This window comes from Labrus mixtus, chromosome 14 (genome assembly GCF_963584025.1).
Source record: "Labrus mixtus chromosome 14, fLabMix1.1, whole genome shotgun sequence".
Lineage (NCBI taxonomy): Eukaryota > Metazoa > Chordata > Actinopteri > Labriformes > Labridae > Labrus > Labrus mixtus.
The window spans coordinates 9,746,159-9,766,725 of record NC_083625.1 but is presented as its reverse complement, the minus strand read 5'-3'; the positions used below and the strand labels follow the sequence as shown (position 1 = coordinate 9,766,725).

General features: G+C 40.2%; 2 protein-coding genes across 2 annotated transcripts in view; one reads left to right on the top strand and one right to left on the bottom strand.

Annotated features, from left to right (window-relative positions):
- Positions 1 to 50: 50 nt before the first annotated feature.
- Positions 51 to 7,847, bottom strand: chordc1b (cysteine and histidine-rich domain (CHORD) containing 1b). The gene is made up of 11 exons (XM_061054950.1): positions 7,692 to 7,847; positions 4,938 to 4,987; positions 4,804 to 4,860; positions 4,474 to 4,634; positions 4,082 to 4,182; positions 3,750 to 3,808; positions 2,230 to 2,300; positions 1,882 to 1,987; positions 1,593 to 1,712; positions 1,429 to 1,491; positions 51 to 1,319 (listed from the first exon to the last, which is right to left on the bottom strand). Exons 1-11 carry the CDS (start codon positions 7,753 to 7,755, stop codon positions 1,146 to 1,148), a joined length of 1,026 nt encoding a protein of 341 aa, XP_060910933.1. The 5' UTR covers positions 7,756 to 7,847; the 3' UTR covers positions 51 to 1,145.
- A 1,489-nt stretch (positions 7,848 to 9,336) lies between these two features.
- Positions 9,337 to 20,567, top strand: part of LOC132987942 (protocadherin Fat 3) — a 68,065-nt gene continuing 56,834 nt past the window's right edge. Inside the window, exons 1-4 of the mRNA XM_061054949.1 lie at positions 9,337 to 12,303; positions 12,406 to 12,540; positions 13,136 to 13,337; positions 19,531 to 19,649. Coding sequence (XP_060910932.1) covers positions 9,337 to 12,303; positions 12,406 to 12,540; positions 13,136 to 13,337; positions 19,531 to 19,649 — 3,423 coding nt within the window. The remainder of the gene's footprint in view (positions 12,304 to 12,405; positions 12,541 to 13,135; positions 13,338 to 19,530; positions 19,650 to 20,567) is intronic.

Genomic DNA, 20,567 nt, shown 5'->3' with positions numbered 1-20,567 from the left:
ATACTGACAAGGGATACAAATCTGTCACATACACACACACACAAGCCCTGTTTTAAAAAAAAAGTTCAACACAAGTTTATTTTTGGTAAGATGAATTGGTTCCATATTCATTATCTCCTTACATCATGGCCTCATTCAGCCAAATATAATTCATACATTCCAATCCTTGAGACATGCTGCCTAGCAAGGCATTTTTAATTATACAGTACTTTGCTTAAAATACCACGTGTTCAAATGGCATTCTCAGATATACAGTACATTCTCATTATTAAAACTGCGCTATATGTTGACAAGAAAATAGATAAATAGAAGATTGGATCATTTTGATGTTTAACTTGTACAAAATATACATCAGATATAATCATGTAAAAAATAAAAGAAGAACTGGAGCAATTAAGAAAAACAACTGAGGAAAGGTTCGAGTGGGAATGAAGCTGTAAAACTGATTGTAAGAGCCAGAGGGAACTAACTGATTTGGTAGTACATATTTTATTCAGAGTAAACTTTTTACAAGCTTGGACACCTTGGAATTCCAGATTTTCTACTCAAACTACAGAATCTTTATCTGACATGGGTATATATCTGTGACAAAAGCATTTATGCAGAGCAGTGTGATCAGTTAAATTTATAAAATCTAAAGATGGAATTAATCTTTAACCCAACCATGTTGAAATAGAAACCAGTAACAACTGTGGTCCACAAGATGAATTGTTGTGACTAGTCCATATGAAAGGTTTTATGGGTCTGAGATCAAGCGTGGTCACACTGGGCTCTCATCTAACTGCATGGGTTTATTTTCCCAGTGAATTTCAGTGTAAATAACAAGTTTGTCTGACTTTCATTAAAGTGAACTAAAAGTTGGTGTTCCCTTAGATATCGTTCAGTGCTTGAGTGAAAAACTGTTTAAAAAATAATTTTGTGTCCCTAGCATTCCAACATATACGACAACCAGTTAAAAGGCCCAAAACGTTTGGAAAACCAGACAAAAAAATCAAGTAGGATGACATGAAAGAATGAAAGGGTAAAAGCAATGTGACTTTAAAGAGTGGAGGCCAAAGTTCAGACTCTTTAAAGATTCAAGGAATGGACTGCACGGCCTTGGATTCAGCTAAAAATGAACTCTATGATTGCATTTTAATTCCTCATCATTCATCTTCATCTTCGCTTTCACTCTCCTCCTCTTTCTTGTCACTCTCCTTGGGTGGGGGGACAGGGGGTGGGAGGTCCAGTCGAGCCCACGACATGGGCTCGGACTTCTTCATGACAACCTCGATCTTTGCAGCCATCATGTTCACTGCACTTTTACTCACATCTATCACCTGCAAAGAAAGAAGAGGGTGTGACTCTGAATGGTTTGGTACACAGATCGTCTATGTTGTAGATGTGATGAGACATTTTACATCCGATTGAAAGTGACGCGATACTTACTCCCCACAAGCTGATTTTCTGCGCAAATTCCTTCTCTCCCTCAAATATAATATGGATATCGAGCTGAAAGACAAAAAAAATAAATGTGAGATTGTGAAGAACACAATTAAAAGATAAGCCCTTAAGCTATGGACGGATATCTGACAGACTAGGGTATCCCTCACCGATGTGCTGTTGGCATCCACAAAGCTCAGCTCTGGGACACCATTCTTGGCGTAGATGGAAATGATGACCTGTGCCCCGGTCTGGTGCCAGTCAAATCGACATGGAACTACTTTCTTACCCTGCAATATTATAAAAATTCAAAACATTACTTGATACACTCATTCAGCCAGATTTTTTTACAAGGCAGAAGTGTTTGCAACAAACCACTAGATGGCGACACAGCTGAGGCTCTCTCCTGCAGACTTTTCACACACAAGCCATTGCTTGCTGTCAAACAGGAACACCTACCTCATCTTTTTTCCTCCATAGATGTGTCCCCTTGAAGCAGCCCTCTTGAGAGAGGAAAGTGTTGAAGTCTGAGGTTTTCCGCTTACAGCAGCTCCAGTATTTCATCCTGTAGAGGCCGGAAAGAGATACAACTGTTGTTGTTATTGTTTTTTTTAGCAGTTAGTAGTGAACTGTCACTCAAAAGTGCTAGTTAACAAACTAACAGGAAACTTAGAGATATGGCCCCTGAGATTCTTTTACAGTTTCAAAGTTTATCTGTCCTTATTAATGTCGATGCAATGAAAAGTTTAAGGTTTTTAACCTTTTACTTAAATATTCTAAAAAGAAAAGTTGTTAAGAAATACTGACCCTTCATGGAAAATAGGAAAACCAGGATGTGATGAGCACACTTCTGAGTCGCTTGCAGGTCCATCAAAACTCTGTAGATGACAAAAGCTAGGATCAGAAGAGATATAAAAACTACAAATAGGGTTGAATTGCACATGTATGGCACTTCAGTCTTTCACAACTTGTACTGTAATACTCTCATTCAATATGCATAACAAAAAAACATTTTTAAAAGAGTTCTCTAGCACGGTCACACTGGCCATCCGTACCGTGCCCAAGCACGCTTCAACCCTTCAATCCAGTTCGTTTGACCAGTGTGACCGCTCCATATCGTGCTCAGGCACGGTACACTTCCTTGGCTTTGGCACACTTCGGAGAGGTGTGCTTCGGCACGGTACACTTCATGCACGAGCACAAGCACGCGGGTAAACAACGCTGACAGCCTTCATTATGGAGAAATCCAGAGTGTCATGTCTGTATCTGACTAAAATGACTCAATATAAGCCACAAAGTAGCTGTCATGTTCTCTGTGTTGTTCTCCGATGTGCGAGTCCGTGTGTGAGTCCGCGCGGACTCGGCCGCGCGTCTATTTTATTTTTTAATTTATTTACGGCTGTGTCTGATTAAAATGGCTTAAAATAAGCTGCAAAGTCAGTAAAGTAGCTGTCATGCTCTCTGTGTTGTTCTCCGATGTGCAGACGCGGACTTTTTCTTTTTTTTTTCTCTCTGTCTCTCTCTCGTCCGCCTGTTTGTAAACTGAGCACGCTTCATAATAACATAAAGCGTGCATGTGTTGTATTAAGACGTTATGTAAAAGAGGTAATCGTGCTTAAGCACGGATAGTCCTGTGTAGTGTGACCGCGGGCCGTACCGGCCAGCGTGGGATTGGCGCAGCGGGGGGTCAATCGTGCTTGGGTACAGCACGGTACAGATGACCAGTGTGACCGTGCCCTTAGTTATTTGTAGATGAATGGAGAAATATTTCTGTGATAGAGGTGAAAGGACAATTTTCTGGGAATGGGCAAAGACAAAATAAAAGCTCTATTTCTTTCTCTAGCAAGACCTCAATTGATTAATCAACTAAAAGCAGGCAGTCCTTGAGAGAAGATCTCAAGGCTTTCAAGATATCTGTTAAAGTTTATTTATGTAAATCATCAAGTCCAACTCCAAGCTTCTTCAAACCCTAAGTCAGTGCAATTTTTCGTTACAATTTGTTCTGTAATCGAGGGGTTTCTGCTATGACAGGTCCGATTAACTTGCAGACTTTTTTCTTGCTGTGTCTCAGAGCAAATGTGGAGGAGGATGAGGAAAACAAGCCAGAGCGGAACACTTCAGACTTAAAATACTTAGCTCGGATCATCATGTTGTATTTGAATGACCTCTGCTCATAGACCCTCATTTGGCAGAAATTGAAGGAACATGGAAATATTTTGTGCAGATTCCACAATAAAAAAAAAATAGCATCAATTAGACGGAAAATATAACAAAAATGAATCTGCGGTTCCTGAAGCCCTGCAGAAAGTAATGTCACATTCACCTACTTTAGTACATCCTCCATTTTTACAAGATGTTCCGATCTTGATCTCGTCACTTTCTTCCTCTGGAAAGACGGAGAAATGGATAAACACAGACAGGTAATTGACACCAATACTTTGAAGAGCATCTTAAAATTGCATCTGCAGCTATGATGAGTTGTCCTGTCGGCTTTAACTCCCAAAACCATGACGTGAATGACACAGGTGACGGCTAATCCCCAGCGGCTGTCCCATTAACTTCCAGTGTCGACATGACCTTCCTGTCTATTTTAACAATAAAATGATTGTAGGCCATTTATAAAGAGAACCGCAAGGGTTTGGTATGGTTATGTACTCACCTTTCTCTTCTGCTGAATTTTCTGAAAGTTTGAGTTTCTCCAGGGCCTGCTTCAGGGAGGTCGAGACTTTATGCTGCAATCTCACCATCGGCTCGTCAGGACTAGAACGGCAAAGACAAAAATCATGAATAAAAAGAAGAGAAAATGAAGTAACAAAAGGTGTGTTTTTTTAAAGGTTTGTTAATAACTATTTTGAAGGTAAACTGTAATTGGAAAAATACATTACTGCCAAGATCTGTTTAAATCAGGCTTCTGAAGCGAAGCCCGTCTAAAGACCATTAGATGATTTGAAAAGAGTTTCACTTTCTTGGTAACTATGGCCTCATCAGTCGCTTCTGCTTCTTTAGATGATAAAAAAAAAAAAAAAAAATTGTTAAAGCCTGATGTGCAACCTTGGTCTGCGTATCGCCTCCTGAGGCATTGGTGCGGAAATGATGTACTCGTTAAACTTTGGTTTTTGGTCATCTGTGTCCTTGTTGTCTCCTGATGATATCACATCTGGTTTCACCGGCTCAGGAGGCTTCTCCTTGTTGTGAGGTCCTTTTGTACAGCCCTGTACACGAGACAAAGTCACTGCATCTGACTCACAGGAAATGAGAGTCATGGCCAATATATGGCCACAGGAAAAGGTGGCATTCAATGCTTATGAAGACAATAAACAATGGAGAGCTGACTATGGGGGATTAAAAGTATGGATTAAAAAATCAGGAACAAATACTTACAACAATGCTTAGAAAGTCGGAGAAGTCGGTAGTTCTTCTCTTGCAACAAGACCATCCCTGGAGAAGTCAGACAAATAATTAGTTTGACCAGAAAACAGTATACATTGAGTAATTTTTATTTTCAGGAATCCTACCTTTAAAGCATCATGGAATACTGGGACTCCTGGATGATAGGTGCAGCCATCTGGGGGGGAAAAAAGCAGAATTGCAATTCATTAAAGGGAAAAATCAGTGGTGAGATAAAAAGACTGTGGCAAAAAATGTACACATGAACATTTGCATTGAGAGAGAAAAGTAATTTCTGAAAGTGTTTTTTTTTTTAAAACAGCAACAGATAGAAAATTCACAGAGTATAAGAGATGTTTTTTTTTAGTTTCGCAATATATTTTTTGAGTAACAGAAACAGCTTTCTTGAGACGTTTTCAAAGGATTCTGAACTCTTTCTCAAAAAGTAAATTCAACATGAGTGATGCCCGGTGTTCCTTTCCTCCCCCCGACATTAATGTGTGGAACACTCTGTAAGGACTTGGACCAGCAGTGTTTGATGTTGCCTTCATGTTTTACCTGTCAAAATTACTTGTACAGACTGAGGTGCCTCAAGTTAGCTACAGGAGTGAAACAGTCCCCCTGAAGCGTCTCCAAAATTAAACAGTAAAAAGTTTTACCAGTTTGCCTTGAACTGCAAGTACATCATTTTTTAAAAATGTCCTCTTACCCAGGAAGTTGCCCTAAAAGATACATTAGTGTGAAATTAATAAAAAAAATAGCTGTATGACACTATAAATTAAGCATGTTTTTTTAAAGTCTACTCTAAACTTTGCCATGCCTTAGAGACACCCCTCTTAGATGCCCCTAAAGGTAATGCTAATATTGTCCACTGTAATGAAAAGAGACATCTGATTAAAATGCTAATTTAACCTGACTTTCTCTACATTGCCAGACATCCAATGTTATATAACTGGAAAACAAAGGCAGACATTTTAAACATAAGAGATACAAAGAAGTCATAGAGGTTTCACCGTGGGGATGAAGTCAACAAAAGCACTTTGATGGTTCAATTATATAGAGATCAGTGACTGATGTGAGCAAACTTTACAAGTAAGGAAACTAAAAAATAAGAAATGATCTATGGAGACAATGATCTATGTTGTGGAGGGAGGAAAAAAAGACACCTCCACTATTTCTCACATAAAACAAAGATGTCAAAACCTTCAAACACTAACTGAAGCCTGACTTTGAATACTGGGAAGGGAATCCCTTTCCCCACAAATAGTAAAGAGTGACATTAAATATACATGTTTTCTTACGCAGATATTGTTAGAGCAAACAGTGTCAAAGATTTGCCCACTGTTTTGGTGTGAATAAGCACTCAGAACCAGTATGACCTTATCTGTCAGATTTAGTTTTTGGGGGAGCCTTGTCTCCTCAGATTTTATAACTTTTTTTTATACTGACAGCACACAGCGTGGGTTCAGAAAACACTTTCATGGAGCCCTTTAGTCGTAAGGAAAAAGTAGCGTTAATATGAAGTTTACAAGTTTTTCATCTGTGTGTGTGCTTCAGCAGGCAGTCAAGCAATACATAGACCAGGGGGTGGGCAACTGGCGGCCCCCCATCAACCCTCAACGTGGCCCTCAGATTATTTTTTTACACATCAATTATTTGAAAACATGAAGAAAACATGACAAAATCTGCCATGAAATCATGAAAAACAGAAATATGTCCATAATAATATTTGATCACTGGTATATGTTGAGTTAACTTTTCAAAAGTACAATCAGTTTACTGCACATTGCACATATTGCACAAGTTTACTTTTTCTTTAAATTTTATTTACCATTTTGTACCTTTTGCACAATTTAGAATTTATTACTGTAAATATTATTTATTTTATTTTATCTATTTTACCTTATCTTATTTTACCTTATTTTGGTTGTATTGCACCGTGGGACGAGACAAACGCAATTTCGATTCCACTGTATGTCTGGCATATTTTGAAATTGACAATTAAGTTGACTTTTGACTTAATTTGAGACATAATCGTTTTTGTATTCTACAATTTGGCCCTCTGGCAGTGAGAATTAAATGAATGTGGCCCTTGCTGTGACCAAAGTTGCCCATCCCTGACATAGACCTCTGTGATTACAAGTTATACTTACTCACTACGAAGATTGCACTAAGTTAAATCAGTTTGAAACGAAACTTTCTCATGTCTGTATGTAGTGGGGTTGGACACAGTAAGTAGGCTGTGATGGGCTTTTAGCATTGGTCTCACTCTCATTTTAGTTTAGCATTATTTGTGTCTCTTTTGTGTTACCATACATTATATAGACACTACATAACAAACCATAAAAGTGACCATTTGAAAGACATTACACTTGAAGTTTCTTCCCTTTAAAAAGCCACGCTCACTGTTCTTTATCATTATGCAGAGCTGTTCCTCACTGTATGCTAAAAATCTATTTAAACGACCTGTTTAGTAATGTGGACAACGTTAAATGAATATCAAACATGTTTTTTTTAAGTCTTTTCTTCTGTAGCTGACTTTGAGGGGCTTACAGTGTGTATACCTCACCCGGGACAATGGCTCTTCAAAGGCTAATGTTACTCTCTAACCTGCTAATGCTTGAGCATAACATGCTAACAACGCCCTGCTCTGTCACAGCAGGCCCCACGTGTCTTTAACACCCCCGACTTATTAGCAACAACATTGTTGATGTTTTTAAGTTACATATATGTTGAGTCCAGTCAGCTAGTAACAGGTTAGCAATCTAACATGGGCGCACCTGGCCTACCTCTAGAAATTTCCAGAGCGCCGAAGGTTAACGTTAGCTCGCTAGACAAGTTACAGGACAGCGGCGCGATAGTTGACCCGAGATACTACTCACCGTCTGGGTTGTTTTCGGGATCAAATCGCTGTCCACATGCTTTGTTATAACACAGAGCAGACATAGTGGCGACTGGAGTAAGTTTATTAAATGGCGAACTAACTGGAAGCTTCTGCGTGTGAGATACGGAGCCGCCTCCGTTGCCTTAGAAGAAGTCGGCTACTGCACATTACACTGGCCTCACTTCCGGATGTTGTCGGCTAAACTCGGCAAAGTTCGGAGCTTGCCCAGCCCGCCACCTCCATCCTGCGAGCGCTCAGCGGTCCCGCACAAGCGACAACTGATGCTGACCGCTTCCAAACTTGGCGCTGAGCGACATGTTCTTTATACACATTTACTCTCCAGCAAATGAACACCTAAAGGTTTTAACGTCAGTTTTTGCGTGAACTATTTCAGATTGAACCGAAGTGAGCCACTGCACTCAGGGATACAGTAGTCAGGTGCATGAAACTGGGGCAATAGCTATTTAGTTTTATACGAGGATGGCTGCAGCCTAGTAGACAACTGCCTCTCGGGATATGTTCACATGAATTTTCCATTTCGGGTATCAGCATCGACTTCTGCGCGGCTGCTTTGTGCGTTTATCCCTTTCATTCTTTCTTTTTTTCCTCCTGAATTACATTGGAGAAAGGATGTGGAAGGATTGGCTTTCAATGATTACAGCTGTTTCGTCCAAAGGGAGGACACGCCGCGATGTGTGAGTATGGCATGTATGAGATAGATTACAGCCTTGTTAATTAATGTCCAGACTGTAGCTCCAGGCTTCAGCTCACAAACTCGCAGATTTTCCACGTAGGAGAGCTCCCCTGCTTGTGCAGCAGCAAAGGAGATGAATCCACTATCTCCCGGGACAGTCTCCCTATGCTGAATTGTGAATTGAGTCGTTATAATCTGACAGCCCTTTTGGTGCTTAATATAAATGTATAGAATCGGTCCTGCATACAGTGGGCAAAAGGTGGGCTCGATTTCCATTGTATCAGTTAAATAATATTTTCTAATTAAGTTTCTCTAAAAGTTGTATAATTATCTTAGCGTTAATGTGTCATTCTTTTGATAAAAAAAAAAGTAATTGACATTAAAAAGTAAATCATTATTTTTAAACAAGATGCCCTATTCTCCGTTTCATTTAATTTCTGTCAGTTTTGATTCTCAATTTGGGTTTTAGCTGGCTTTGTATCCGAGTTTAGACTACCTGATGGTAACAGCTTGAAACAAAAGGTGTTTGTGTAGCACATTGATTTCCCTGGTAGTGACTGTCAAAAGAACAATGTATTCATATTTTTATTGTATGAAAAGGGAATTTTCCTGAGCCCTTTTAACTGGAGTTATGTTTCACTCAGGCTGTGTAAGTGCACTGTGTATTGATGTGCTATGTTTTAAGGGTTGTCATTCTTTGCTCCTGTGCATTCCAGTGTGAAATAATCAGTGTTTAATGCAACCTGTTTGAGCTCAACATTGAATATTTTATCATGCCCCGTAGTGACACCAAACCACGAAGATCTTTAAAACTTTGTCTGACAGTTTTCCATGTCTTTTTTTTAAGCATGCAGAGCACATTCATCTAAAAAAAAAATCACCAACTGAACACAGATCTATTTTTCTTCTTATTCTTCCATTTATAGGGTGACTTGGTGATGGAATAGTGATGAAGCCTAATCGGTGGGGAAATATGCTTCCTCCACCGATCTTCTCTCTCTTTTTCCGTTTCATATACCTTTCCCCCCTCCTCTGCTTCCCCTTACGCCATGCTCAGTTCCTGCCAGAAATGAGAGCAGGACAAGGTCTGCTTCTCTTCACCCAGCCCGCATATAACGCTACTATCTTTGAAAACTCTGCTGCAAGAACATATGCCAGGAGCCTGATCAAAATGGGCATCGTTATTGGGCCACCTCGGTCTTTAGACATAAAATACTCCATTGAGTCGGGAGACAACGAGGGAATCTTTCAGACTGAGGCATTTTTAATTGGAGATTTTTGTTTCCTTCGTGTACGTACGAACGGGGGCAGTGGGGCCATTTTGAATCGGGAAGTACAGGACAATTACACGGTGACTGTCAAGGCATCTGCCCAAGGCGGCCTAGAGGCCTTAGCTTCTGTTTATATCAAGGTCTTGGATACCAATGATCTCAGACCTCTCTTTTCCCCAACCTCATATTCATTCGTTGTCCCCGAAAGTGCCCCTTTGGGTGCCAGCATTGGACGTGTAACTGCCACAGATGCTGACATGGGCTCCAATGGAGAGTTCTACTACTTCTTCAAGAACAGAGTTGACCTCTTTGCCGTACACCCAACCAGTGGGATCATAACCCTAACAGGTCAGCCCAGAATAGACAAACAAGACACATTTGAGTTGGAGGTACAGGTGGTTGACAGAGGCATGAAACTCTATGGGAACAATGGTATCAGCAGTACTGCCAAGCTCTTCTTAAGTGTGGGGCGAGTGAATGAATTTGCCCCTGTTATCAGTGCAGTTGCGATCCTTCCATCATGGCTGGACAAGGACCCGATCTATGCCATAGTGACTGTGGAGGACAAAGACGATGGGGTATCAGGGGATGTAGAGTGGGTATCCATCATTGAGGGTGACCCCTTTGAACAGTTTGTGGTGGATCGATCACCTGTCGGGAATGAATACAGGGTTAAATCATCAGACACAGTCGACTGGGATTCATTCCCTTATGGCTGCAATTTAACCTTCCAGGCCAAAGACAGGGGTACACCTCCTAAGTTCTCTAATACACAAGTTGTTCAGTTGTTAGTCACTAAACCAGAGCCTGTGTTGGCGAATTTTGAGAAGGATGTTTATGTAGTCAAGCTGAGTGAAATAGCTCCCCCAGGCACTATTGTAGAGGTGGTGAAAATCTCCCCAGCTCCTCTGAGTGTCAATTACAGCTTCAGCAGCCTCTCAGATCCAATGTACTTTGATATAAACCCTTTGACTGGAGTTATTATGACCACGAGGCAGCTGACAAGGATATCACAGGATTTCATGGAGATGGAGGTGGTTGATATTTATAGTCAGAAGCAAGCAAGGGTCCAAATCACCATAGAGGATGCTAATGATAACTCTCCCCTGTTTAACAGGCCATTCTACGACGTCGCGGTCAACGAAAGCTTACCTGTAGGAACTGTTGTTCTTGTGGTGTCAGCGGTGGATGATGATAAGGGGGAGAATGGATATGTCACCCTCACAATAAGTGGTGAAAAGTCTCTTCCTTTTAGCATAGATCAGGACACAGGGGAGGTGAGGATAACAAGAGATCTCGACTTTGAGTCTTCAGAGGATGTCTATACTTTTGCCGTACGGGCCTCTGACTGGGGTTCACCCTACAGAAGGGAGAGTGAAGTTAATGTCACAATTCGTCTCATAAATATCAATGACAACCAGCCTCTTTTTGAGAGTGTTTCTTGCAGGGGGATGATAAGCCGGGAATTCCCGATCAGGGAGACTATTGTCACCCTATCAGCTGTAGACATGGATGAGCTAGGAATGGTAAAGTACAAAATACTATCCGGGAATGAGTTGGATTATTTTGACTTGAACCCAGACTCTGGGGCCTTGTTGTTAAAAAGATCTTTAGCAGTGGATAATTTAAAAAGTGGGGTCTTCAACTTGAAAATTGTTGCAACAGATGGAGAGATGTTCTCTGATCCCACTTTCGTGAACGTATCTGTGGTGAGGGGTAGGATGCCAGCCAAGGGGTTCAACTGCAGGGAGACCAGGGTAGCCCAGTTGCTGGCTGAAAAAATGCTCGCCAAAGTGTCCGCAATGTCTAGACCGAGAACAGATGAGACGTATGTAGACGTTTTCTCCATGAACAAACAGGCTCCACAGTTTGAAGCCTTGCCCACTAGTATTTTAGTGAGAGAAGACCTCGCTGCTGACGCCAGTGTATTTCAAGTGAGAGCCCGAGATGGTGACACTGGCTTCAACGGCCGTGTTCTCTTTTCCATATCCGATGGTAACAAGGATAACTGCTTTAAAATCAACATGGAGAATGGGCTGATTACTGTATTGCAGTCCCTGGACCGCGAGAGAGCGGATCGTTACTTCCTTAATATCACCATCTACGATCAGGGCATTCCTCAGATGTCCAATTGGAGATTACTGACCGTGATAATAGAGGATGCAAATGACAATGACCCCCAGTTCTATGAGGACAATCCCTCAGCTCTTGTTCCAGAAAATTCAGCCATTGGCATGGAAGTTATAACCATGACTGCATTTGACAGAGACAGTGGTCAAAATGGACAGCTCACCTATGTCATGCTGACCAGTGTCCCCCAGTTTGGCATTGACAGCGAAACAGGGAGTGTATTTGTTGCGAGCCACTTGGACAGAGAAACCTTCCCAATGTTCGTACTGAAGATTGAAGTGAGAGACAAGGCCGAGAGAGGCACTCGAAGATCTTCAGTGACTACCCTTACTATAATAGTGGAGGATGTCAATGATTGCGCCCCAGTTTTCATCCCAAGCAGCTATAGTGCTCGGGTGCTTGAGGATCTCCCGCCAGGGGCTGTGATTACGTGGGTGCAGGCTCAAGACCCAGACATTGGCCCTGGGGGACAGGTCCGATACTCCTTGCTTAATGACTTCAATGGCACATTTGAGGTAGGTGATGTGTGACTATTTTCTGACGTCCTTACTATAGCAAATGGTGATCCTCTTTTTATTGACACATTTTGATGAATGAGACTGTAATGCTTTGTGCAGGTCGATTCTATGAGTGGAGTGTTGAGGATAAGGAAAGAGTTGGACTTTGAAAAACAACAGTTTTTCAACCTGACAATGCTCGCCGAAGACAGGGGAATACCCAGCCTCATCAGTCAGACGTACGTGGAGGTGGAGGTGTGTAAAACATAAAAAACCACATATACACACACACACACACACACACACACACACACACACACACACACACACACTTTTTCCCCCAGAAACATTTCTATGATCAGATTCATCAATGAAGCATTACAACTGATAGTTCCTCTGGTTCACTCCAAGCTTTTAAATATTGCGGCAATTTTTGTGTTTTTTATTTTTTCATTTTTATTCTAAGGAGCGAAATACCTGGGTTACAACATTAAGATCAGAGTTTTGCACTAACACTCCCCAGACGAACCCATAATAATGAAATATTATGACGGTTTAAAGACAAGTTGCATGCCTCACAATTCAGGTCAATTAGATTCAACTCTTTCAGGTTTTTTTTTTCAGTTAAGCTGTTTTGAGAAAACATTTGCAATCTAAATAATTTAATGAACAAAGAAATCCTGAAGGGAATAATGTTGTTAGTGGACAAGTAATCAAAGGCGGCGTAATACTTTTTGGCCTTGTTGTGTTTTGTTTTTACATTCCTAAAGTGTAATACTACACATATCTGCCTTCACTAGTTCTACATATGTTAGGTAAAAAATTAACATAAATCTTTACACTTCTTCAGGTGGTGGATGTCAATGAGAATTTGTATGCACCCTACTTCTCCGACTTTGCTGTGAGAGGCTCAGTGAAAGAGAACTCTCGTGCAGGCACAAGTGTCCTGACAGTGAGCGCAAAGGACGACGACAAGGGACGTGATGGCGTCCTGAGGTACTCTGTCAGAGGAGGCAGCGGACTGGGCACTTTCACCATTGATGAAGACACAGGTGAGACACAAGATCAATTTTGAAGTCTATTTATGCAAAGTGAAAATCCACTAACATATGCCATGCATACAATATCAACACTTCACTGCATCATGCGTCTCTATATATAATAGGAAGAGTTTTAATACCCTGTGCCATTTCTTTATGATTTCATGTGTTTTCAGTTGTTGCGCAGATTTTTAGTTGTTTTATAGTGTCATATTGTGGGTTTGCATTGGAAATGGTTTACAGAAAGTACTAAAACTTCACATGATTTTTTTTTCGTTTTATATGAATGTGTGTATAAGTAGTAGAGAGGAGGAGAGAGTATGATGTACAGACAGACACAGAGTTTTGATGGGGCCTCACGTGGGAACTGTGTACTGGGACATCATTACTGTAATGAGGGCAGCATGGCAGCTACACTGGCTGGGCCTCGGGCCACTCTGTACAACTGATCCAGTGCTGTGTGGATAACATTGATCAAGGCACTCCTGCACAGCACCACCATCCATTCCAAGAGTAGTGAATCACAGTGACTTATTCAAGAAGGCCTGACCCAAAATAAAAATCCCGCCGTTGTTTTCAACAGTCCGGCAGTCTCCTAATCTAGCTGAAAACATGATGCATTCAAACAAGACTCACTCACCCAGGGATACAATGAATCAAATACAAAGTACAAAAATAGGACAGTTCACTTAAGTTCATATTGGCTTTCTATACTGTAGAATTAAATGCCAACTACGTGTTTGTATCTATCTATCTATCTATCTATCTATCTATCTATCTATCTATCTATCTATCTATTTATCTATCTATCTATCTATTTATCTATCTATCTATCTATTTATCTATCAATCTACATCTAAAGCATTAAAAGGCATAAATGCATAATGTTACTGATGTGTATGGTACCACCTTACTTGCAAAGTATGACAATAAATAAATAAATACACTTTATAAACAAATTAAGTAGACAAGGTGCTGTGAAGAAAGTTTTTTTTTTTTTTTTTTTAAATTGGCAACGCAATACCTCAACAAATTCATATTTTCACCTATGGGAAGCGACGTAATAACAAGATCGCCTTGACAATTTCCCTGCATTTATATTGTTTTTGGGAAATCGGACTCCCTGAGTACAAATATGTAAGCTTGATTTTCAAAGTTTTCCATTGACAGCACTGTTATTACCAACCGGGCAAAGTTTGCATCCTTAACTTTTCCATCTCAATAGAAGTAGTCATAAGTGAGACCTTTTGCCCCACGTTAAGGCTCATTGCAGGCTCTGTCACTATCCATGGTGCTGAAGACTTTAAACCCAATTACCCACTGCGTCTCTCTCCATGGTGCTGAAACACTCAAACTTCTAACTCTCAAAGCAGTCCCTCATTCTATCTTCTCCGCATGATGCCGTCCTCCATAGTGCGCTGTGTTTCATAATCACCCTTGATGCAGTGAAGTGTTGGCACTGACAGGTCCTGTATTTCAAAGGTGAGATTTAATGGGGCTTAAGATGGAAATCCCTATTTAACTGTTTAAAAGTAAGCAGCCAGTCGTATATCCCTTTTCTTCCTGCCAGTTTCTACTTATACATAACCCAATGAACTGTTTTACAGAAAACAATAAGCAATAGTTTGATTTAATCATAGCTCATCATCATAACAAAAATGTTACATTCTAATTTCCCACCCATACAACCCGTCAATGCTTTTGAAAAAACACACCCAGTTTGTCTTAATTTTTACAACTTCTTTTGTTTGCTCTTAAAATCATCAAACATTAAATTCAACTTATTGCCATTTAAACAGCAGAGCTTTATAACATGTATTTATAGCCACTCGCTAGTTATATAATTAGAACAGTAATCTATTGTACAGCAACGACCAAAATCAATTGTAATTAGTAATCGGAAATGTGGAAACCTGTGCAGCTAGAAGGTAAGCTGTACCATTCATTTCAGCAGGTTGTTAATTTAGCATTTATTTTTGTACGGGTAACACTGGCTGTGTTCTTCTGTTGGCCTCTCTCCTCACCTTTTGGCACACTGGTCTCTACAGTACATGACTTGCACTGGAGGCCTGTGCTGACCTTTAACTAGGCTAATTAGTATTGACTGTAGATGAGACAGAAACTGATGAACAAATGGAGGGGAATGTGTCTCGCCCTCGTTTTGCCTGTATCTCTTTATGTATAGAACTATGTACACATAATTACACACTGTTTGCACAGTGTTATCTACTGTACTGAAAGATAAAACAGTATTGGAAAACTTCGACAGATCCCTACAGTCTTCAGAGTTAAAGCCTCAGTAAGGAGCATCACAGCCAGCAAGAACGTTTATTGAGTGCAGATTTTCCAGGGGAAATCAGGGTGCTTGTTAGAGCAGAAAGAGAAGTGAGAGGGGAGTGAATGTGAAGCGAAGAGAGGAAGGAAGAGGATGCAGGGGAGTCTATAGTACAGAAAGAAGTGTCAGAAGAAAATACACCTTTCTTTTCCCCAGGACTTTTTAGACATATCATTTTTCTTTTAGAAGTTTGTTTGTACAACTGGTGGCTTTTGTTGTTTTTCTAGCAAATATCAAATGTGATGTCTCTTGACCAGTGCCTTTATCAGAATAAGATTATCAGACACAGTAAGCACAGCATGGTACATTTTAGTACATCAAGTGCTTCATTTTTGTCTTGTAGCATAGAAGTCAGTTTTGTCAGGCGTGGACAGAGAAACTCTGCAATGTCCTCCCACCGTGCATTTAGATGCCATGTTGAGTAGCTCTGCTTTGACTGCTTGTCAATCCGTGGCTCTTAGTGCCAAAAGTAAGTATGTGAAGATAGAGTGTGACAGACAGTGAAGAAGAATAAAAGAGACAGAGAGAATGAGAAAATGTGTGATAAATCTATTTTTTAAAGCCTGTTTTAACCTCCCAACACACACACAGAACTATATTTTGCTAAATGACATTATGATGGCATCTCGGGGCAAACTATGACATCCACAATGTCTGCTTTACTTGCTTATGAGTGCCCCCTTTGTATCCCACACTTGATGTTAAAATGTATAGGATGACTCAATCCAATATGGATAGAAAATAAAGGGGTTATCTATCAGAAAAAAAAGACTTGGGATCTTCTCTGGCTTAAATTCTTACCAATGCTGTACTTTGAAGAAAAATTGGTATTCTTGTCATCGGTACAGGTGAAAGCAAGCCCTGCAATTTCTCATTGGGTAGCTGTCAGAAGCCACCGCTCCTCTATTAGTGCATTTGTAAGACCCAGGATTTGTCACAGTCAAGATAGAGAAGTCTAGGTTTGTGCAAACACACTTCAAAATGTAATTTATTCGGCATTTGTTAAAAATCAAGAGGCTATATTTCCATCTTTTTTTAAATTTATTTCTGCTGCACATATAGCTATTCAGTTTTGTCTAAAGGTGCAGGGAAATGCACTCAGTCTTCTCTCATCAATCATGACATTGATTATTGGGTATGGTGGCATTAGTTCGATTGAGGGACCCCAAAAAACTGTTTCTCAAGACAGGAGAAATTGACTTGACATGACAGATAGATGTAAACTCAAGCGCACGGCAAACTTCTAAATGAGAAAATATGCCATGACCCTTCAAATTTTTTGTTCCCTCTTTGAAGTGTGTTATTTATGGTGAGAATGGATGCTGTCAAGATAGATTTATATTGAATCCACTGAATAGTGCCTGTCGGTCTTAAAGTTCAAAGAGCTTTTGAAACAGCCAGCTCTGTTTTCCTCGTCTCTCTCTGTCGAGCTCTCTGACAGAGATGAGATGTGGTTTGAAAAGGACATGGCCAAGGACGACAGAGCAGGGATGTGTTTCAGCAAACACTTTTACTATGCATTGTGCATGCCCTGGGCAGATGCTTAGTCATAATCTGACATGTACACACACTTCCTGGTGATAAGGTAACACCTTTACCAGGCGGCTGAAGAAGCGGCAACGAGATTGACTGGAGTGCATTAAAAAAAAGGCCACGCAGTCACACTTCTAGTCACTGATTTGTATTCTAGTTGACTGTAACCTCTGCATGTGGGGTGTTAGGCTGAGTGGAGGGCCAACAGCAGGCATCTAATGCATTACAGCAAACTCATTTAATTTATCTGCATACTTACAAAAAATGCACTGATGAACCTTTTTTTTTGCCTTTAATAAATAATTTTAACAATCTACTCGGAAAGAATCACTGACATTATGATAAAGATCTCTGGCCAGACTTGTTCACTAGACAATATGTTTTTATGATTGTTTAGATGATATCCTCCAAAAACAATTTAATGGGGGGCCAAGGGCAGGGAAACAAGAGAGAGTGGCATTAAGAATGTTTATCCCAAGGGTTTGGAGTCTGGGCTGCACCGTCCAAGCTCTCTTTGCCTCCCTGGAGTCACAAACATCAGTGGCATTTATTTTGGTCAAATTAAAGGAACCCTCGGTTCAGTCCTCTATTTTCACTGCATGGCCAGAGGTAAAATAAGTAGTTTTAGATTCAGTTGTATCTGTCTATCTATCTTGAGGCGTATTTGGAGTATAGAGTGATGTTACTTACCTTACTACTCTGTTATTTGTCATACTACAGTAATGTCGTCATGGCTACAATGTGGTCATGTCAGAAAATAAAACACATATAAGGTTATTTTAATTTGATTCAGGCTCGACATCAAGCCATTAAACACTGCCAAATACTAAATGTGCTGCCACTACATCTACTTCTAGGACTAATTCTAATGTCAATATGAACACATTGTCTGTCTCTTTAAAGGGACAAAGTCCAGATGGTGGAGGATGAACATACGCTTAGAGACATCAACCAGTCTTTAACTATAAAAAGCATCAAAGCAGTGTGAAGTTCTAGGCAAAGAAAAATGAACCAATGCAAATACTGTACATACGTACCTGCTCACATGTCCAGGAAGTCACAGCTCTGGCATGTTTTTGGGGTTATTTGCTTGCAGGCATTGGTGGTATGTGGTACTTCATACTTATTTCCTTGCAGTTTGTCAAAGTGACTGACTCATGCTGCTGTTTTTTTGAGTTTTTTGTGCACTATAAACACATGCATCTACAGCTTCCTTTGCCCTATTGACAAGTTTGGTCAATATTTCCTAGCTGACTTGTGTCATTTTTAGCTTCTAATGGCGATAATGCAATTAAGTATACAGTACAGTTTCATTTTGACCCTGATGATGCTTGGGCTGGTTCTCCTTCTATCTCTCAGATCATTTTGTCCATTCATGTCTGAGACTTCTACTCCTTTCTTTGGTGTGCCTCAGGGATCTGGGCTGAGTCCTATATTATTTTGCCTCTGTATGCTTGCGTTTTGTTATAAGCAAATCCAAAGGTATCACTTATCACTCCTATGCTGATGATATTCATTGGTATATACCGTATGTATTAAATGCTCTACTACTTTTGCTACTTATACTACCACTACTACTTATACTACTCATTTTTTACTATCTGTGTAGCACTTTGAGACGGCGCTCTGTGAAAGGTGCCATCCTTAATAAGGTTACTTATTGTTTAAAAGAAAGGCACTCATTACCTTGCACCATTGTGTTGTAGTGCTCATTAGCTTAGAAATAACATAATGAACTATAAAAAAAAACCTAGAGAATTGTCCAGCATGGGTAATTTTTTTCTGCCATTATTCCGGTCCTGCTTGGCAGATTTGTAAAAAATAAAAAGCTACCCTTGTGTCATCCATTGTAAGTGTTCTCTTTGTCCCTCAAGAGGTCACCAAAGCTGTCAGCTACTCATCTTCCTTAGGGCCACTAAATACCCGCCAGTCAATGTGTGTGAGTGTCTGACTGTCTGTGTCTGCGCCTTTATCGGTGCAGGGCAGTTTGGGTACGTTTAGCACTAACCGAATTGCAGCGGGAGCAGTTTGGTCAGCTGTGATTAGCTGTTGAGAAGCTGAAACATTGAAGGTGACTACAGCGGGGGCCAGTAATGCCTGTGAATGTCACTGAAGCCAGGACACGAAGTTTACTCCAAATTTGTGTCTTTGCCTCTGGAAACTTAGTATTCAAAGACTTGCCTTGTGAGATCTTTTAGGGATGTATTCAGCTGATGACACTTACATACACACACACACACACACACACACACACACACACACACACACACACGCCTAATATATGTATTATCAAGCCGTGGTAACAACTGCATTAATCTTTGTCCTCTGTTTCAACAGGGGTGATTTACACTGCTGGTATCCTGGACTGTGAGACCAAAGACTCCTATTGGCTTACAGTTTATGCCACAGACAGAGGGGTCACACCCTTGTCAGCTTCTGTTGAAGTCTTCATACAGGTACCCACATTCAGCTGGAAATACTCAGGGACATGTTTATCATGCACAAAAGGCCTTAAATAGAGTAATATGTTTGGATTTTTGCACTGAGAAACAAGCATTAAGATTAAATGCTTCAAGCACGGCTGGTGTAAGATAGTCTAATGTTGGGGAAGTGGTGGAGTTAGCCTACACACACCCCTGTTGTTAGGTTATTTGCATATTTGCACACATATAATCTTCTATTCAGGAGTTGTGACATTTTATGAAAGGTTGATGTAAACAAAATAGCTTTTTATGTCTATCTGACACTATTACCCTCCTACATTTGCAAACATGTTACTGCAGTCTAGAATTAAGTATTTTTGGCATCCTTATTGTGCTGATACTTAAAATAAACAAAGCATGCACAAGAGGCCGTATAGCGGGAATTTCATCAATTTGTTATTAACTGAAAGACAAGCAGAGAAACTTTAATGCATATTAATTCTGCACAAATTAGATAAACTACAGATTTTTTTGTTTTAAGTGATATTGTTTTGATATTTTCCAAACATCTTTTCAAACTTGGGGGTGGTGGGGGGGAGAGAGATTGTTGTTGTGCTATTTAATTAATAAAAAAAACACTTCTGGCATATTTTGACTTCTTAAAAATCTTATGAAAATTTTATGAAACATATTAGCGTCTTTGTCCGTATCCATCATTTAAACACTGATACATTTTTGCAAAGATTTAACTGCAGGCCTGTTTTCATGCTTTACAAAATAACAGTATGATGGTAAGCTATCACTGTGTAATTTTCTGAAATAATAATGTTGCTCTGTGCAGTGGATAATCATAGCAATGCTGACTGTCTGTAAGCAAGTGATACGCACTGGAGGGAATTCTCTGCTTCAGTTTCTGTTGTGTTTGGCAGTAACTAATCCACTGTCTAAACA

Excerpts from the sequence above, each read along its gene's own strand:
- chordc1b (XM_061054950.1), bottom strand. The coding sequence starts at position 7,755 with ATGTCTGCTCTGTGTTATAACAAAGCATGTGGACAGCGATTTGATCCC. Across the intron at positions 4,988-7,691 it reads TCCCGAAAACAACCCAGACG|ATGGCTGCACCTATCATCCA; the intron begins GTGAGTAGTATC and ends TTTCCCCCCCAG. Across the intron at positions 1,713-1,881 it reads TATGGAGGAAAAAAGATGAG|GGTAAGAAAGTAGTTCCATG; the intron begins GTAGGTGTTCCT and ends ATAATATTGCAG.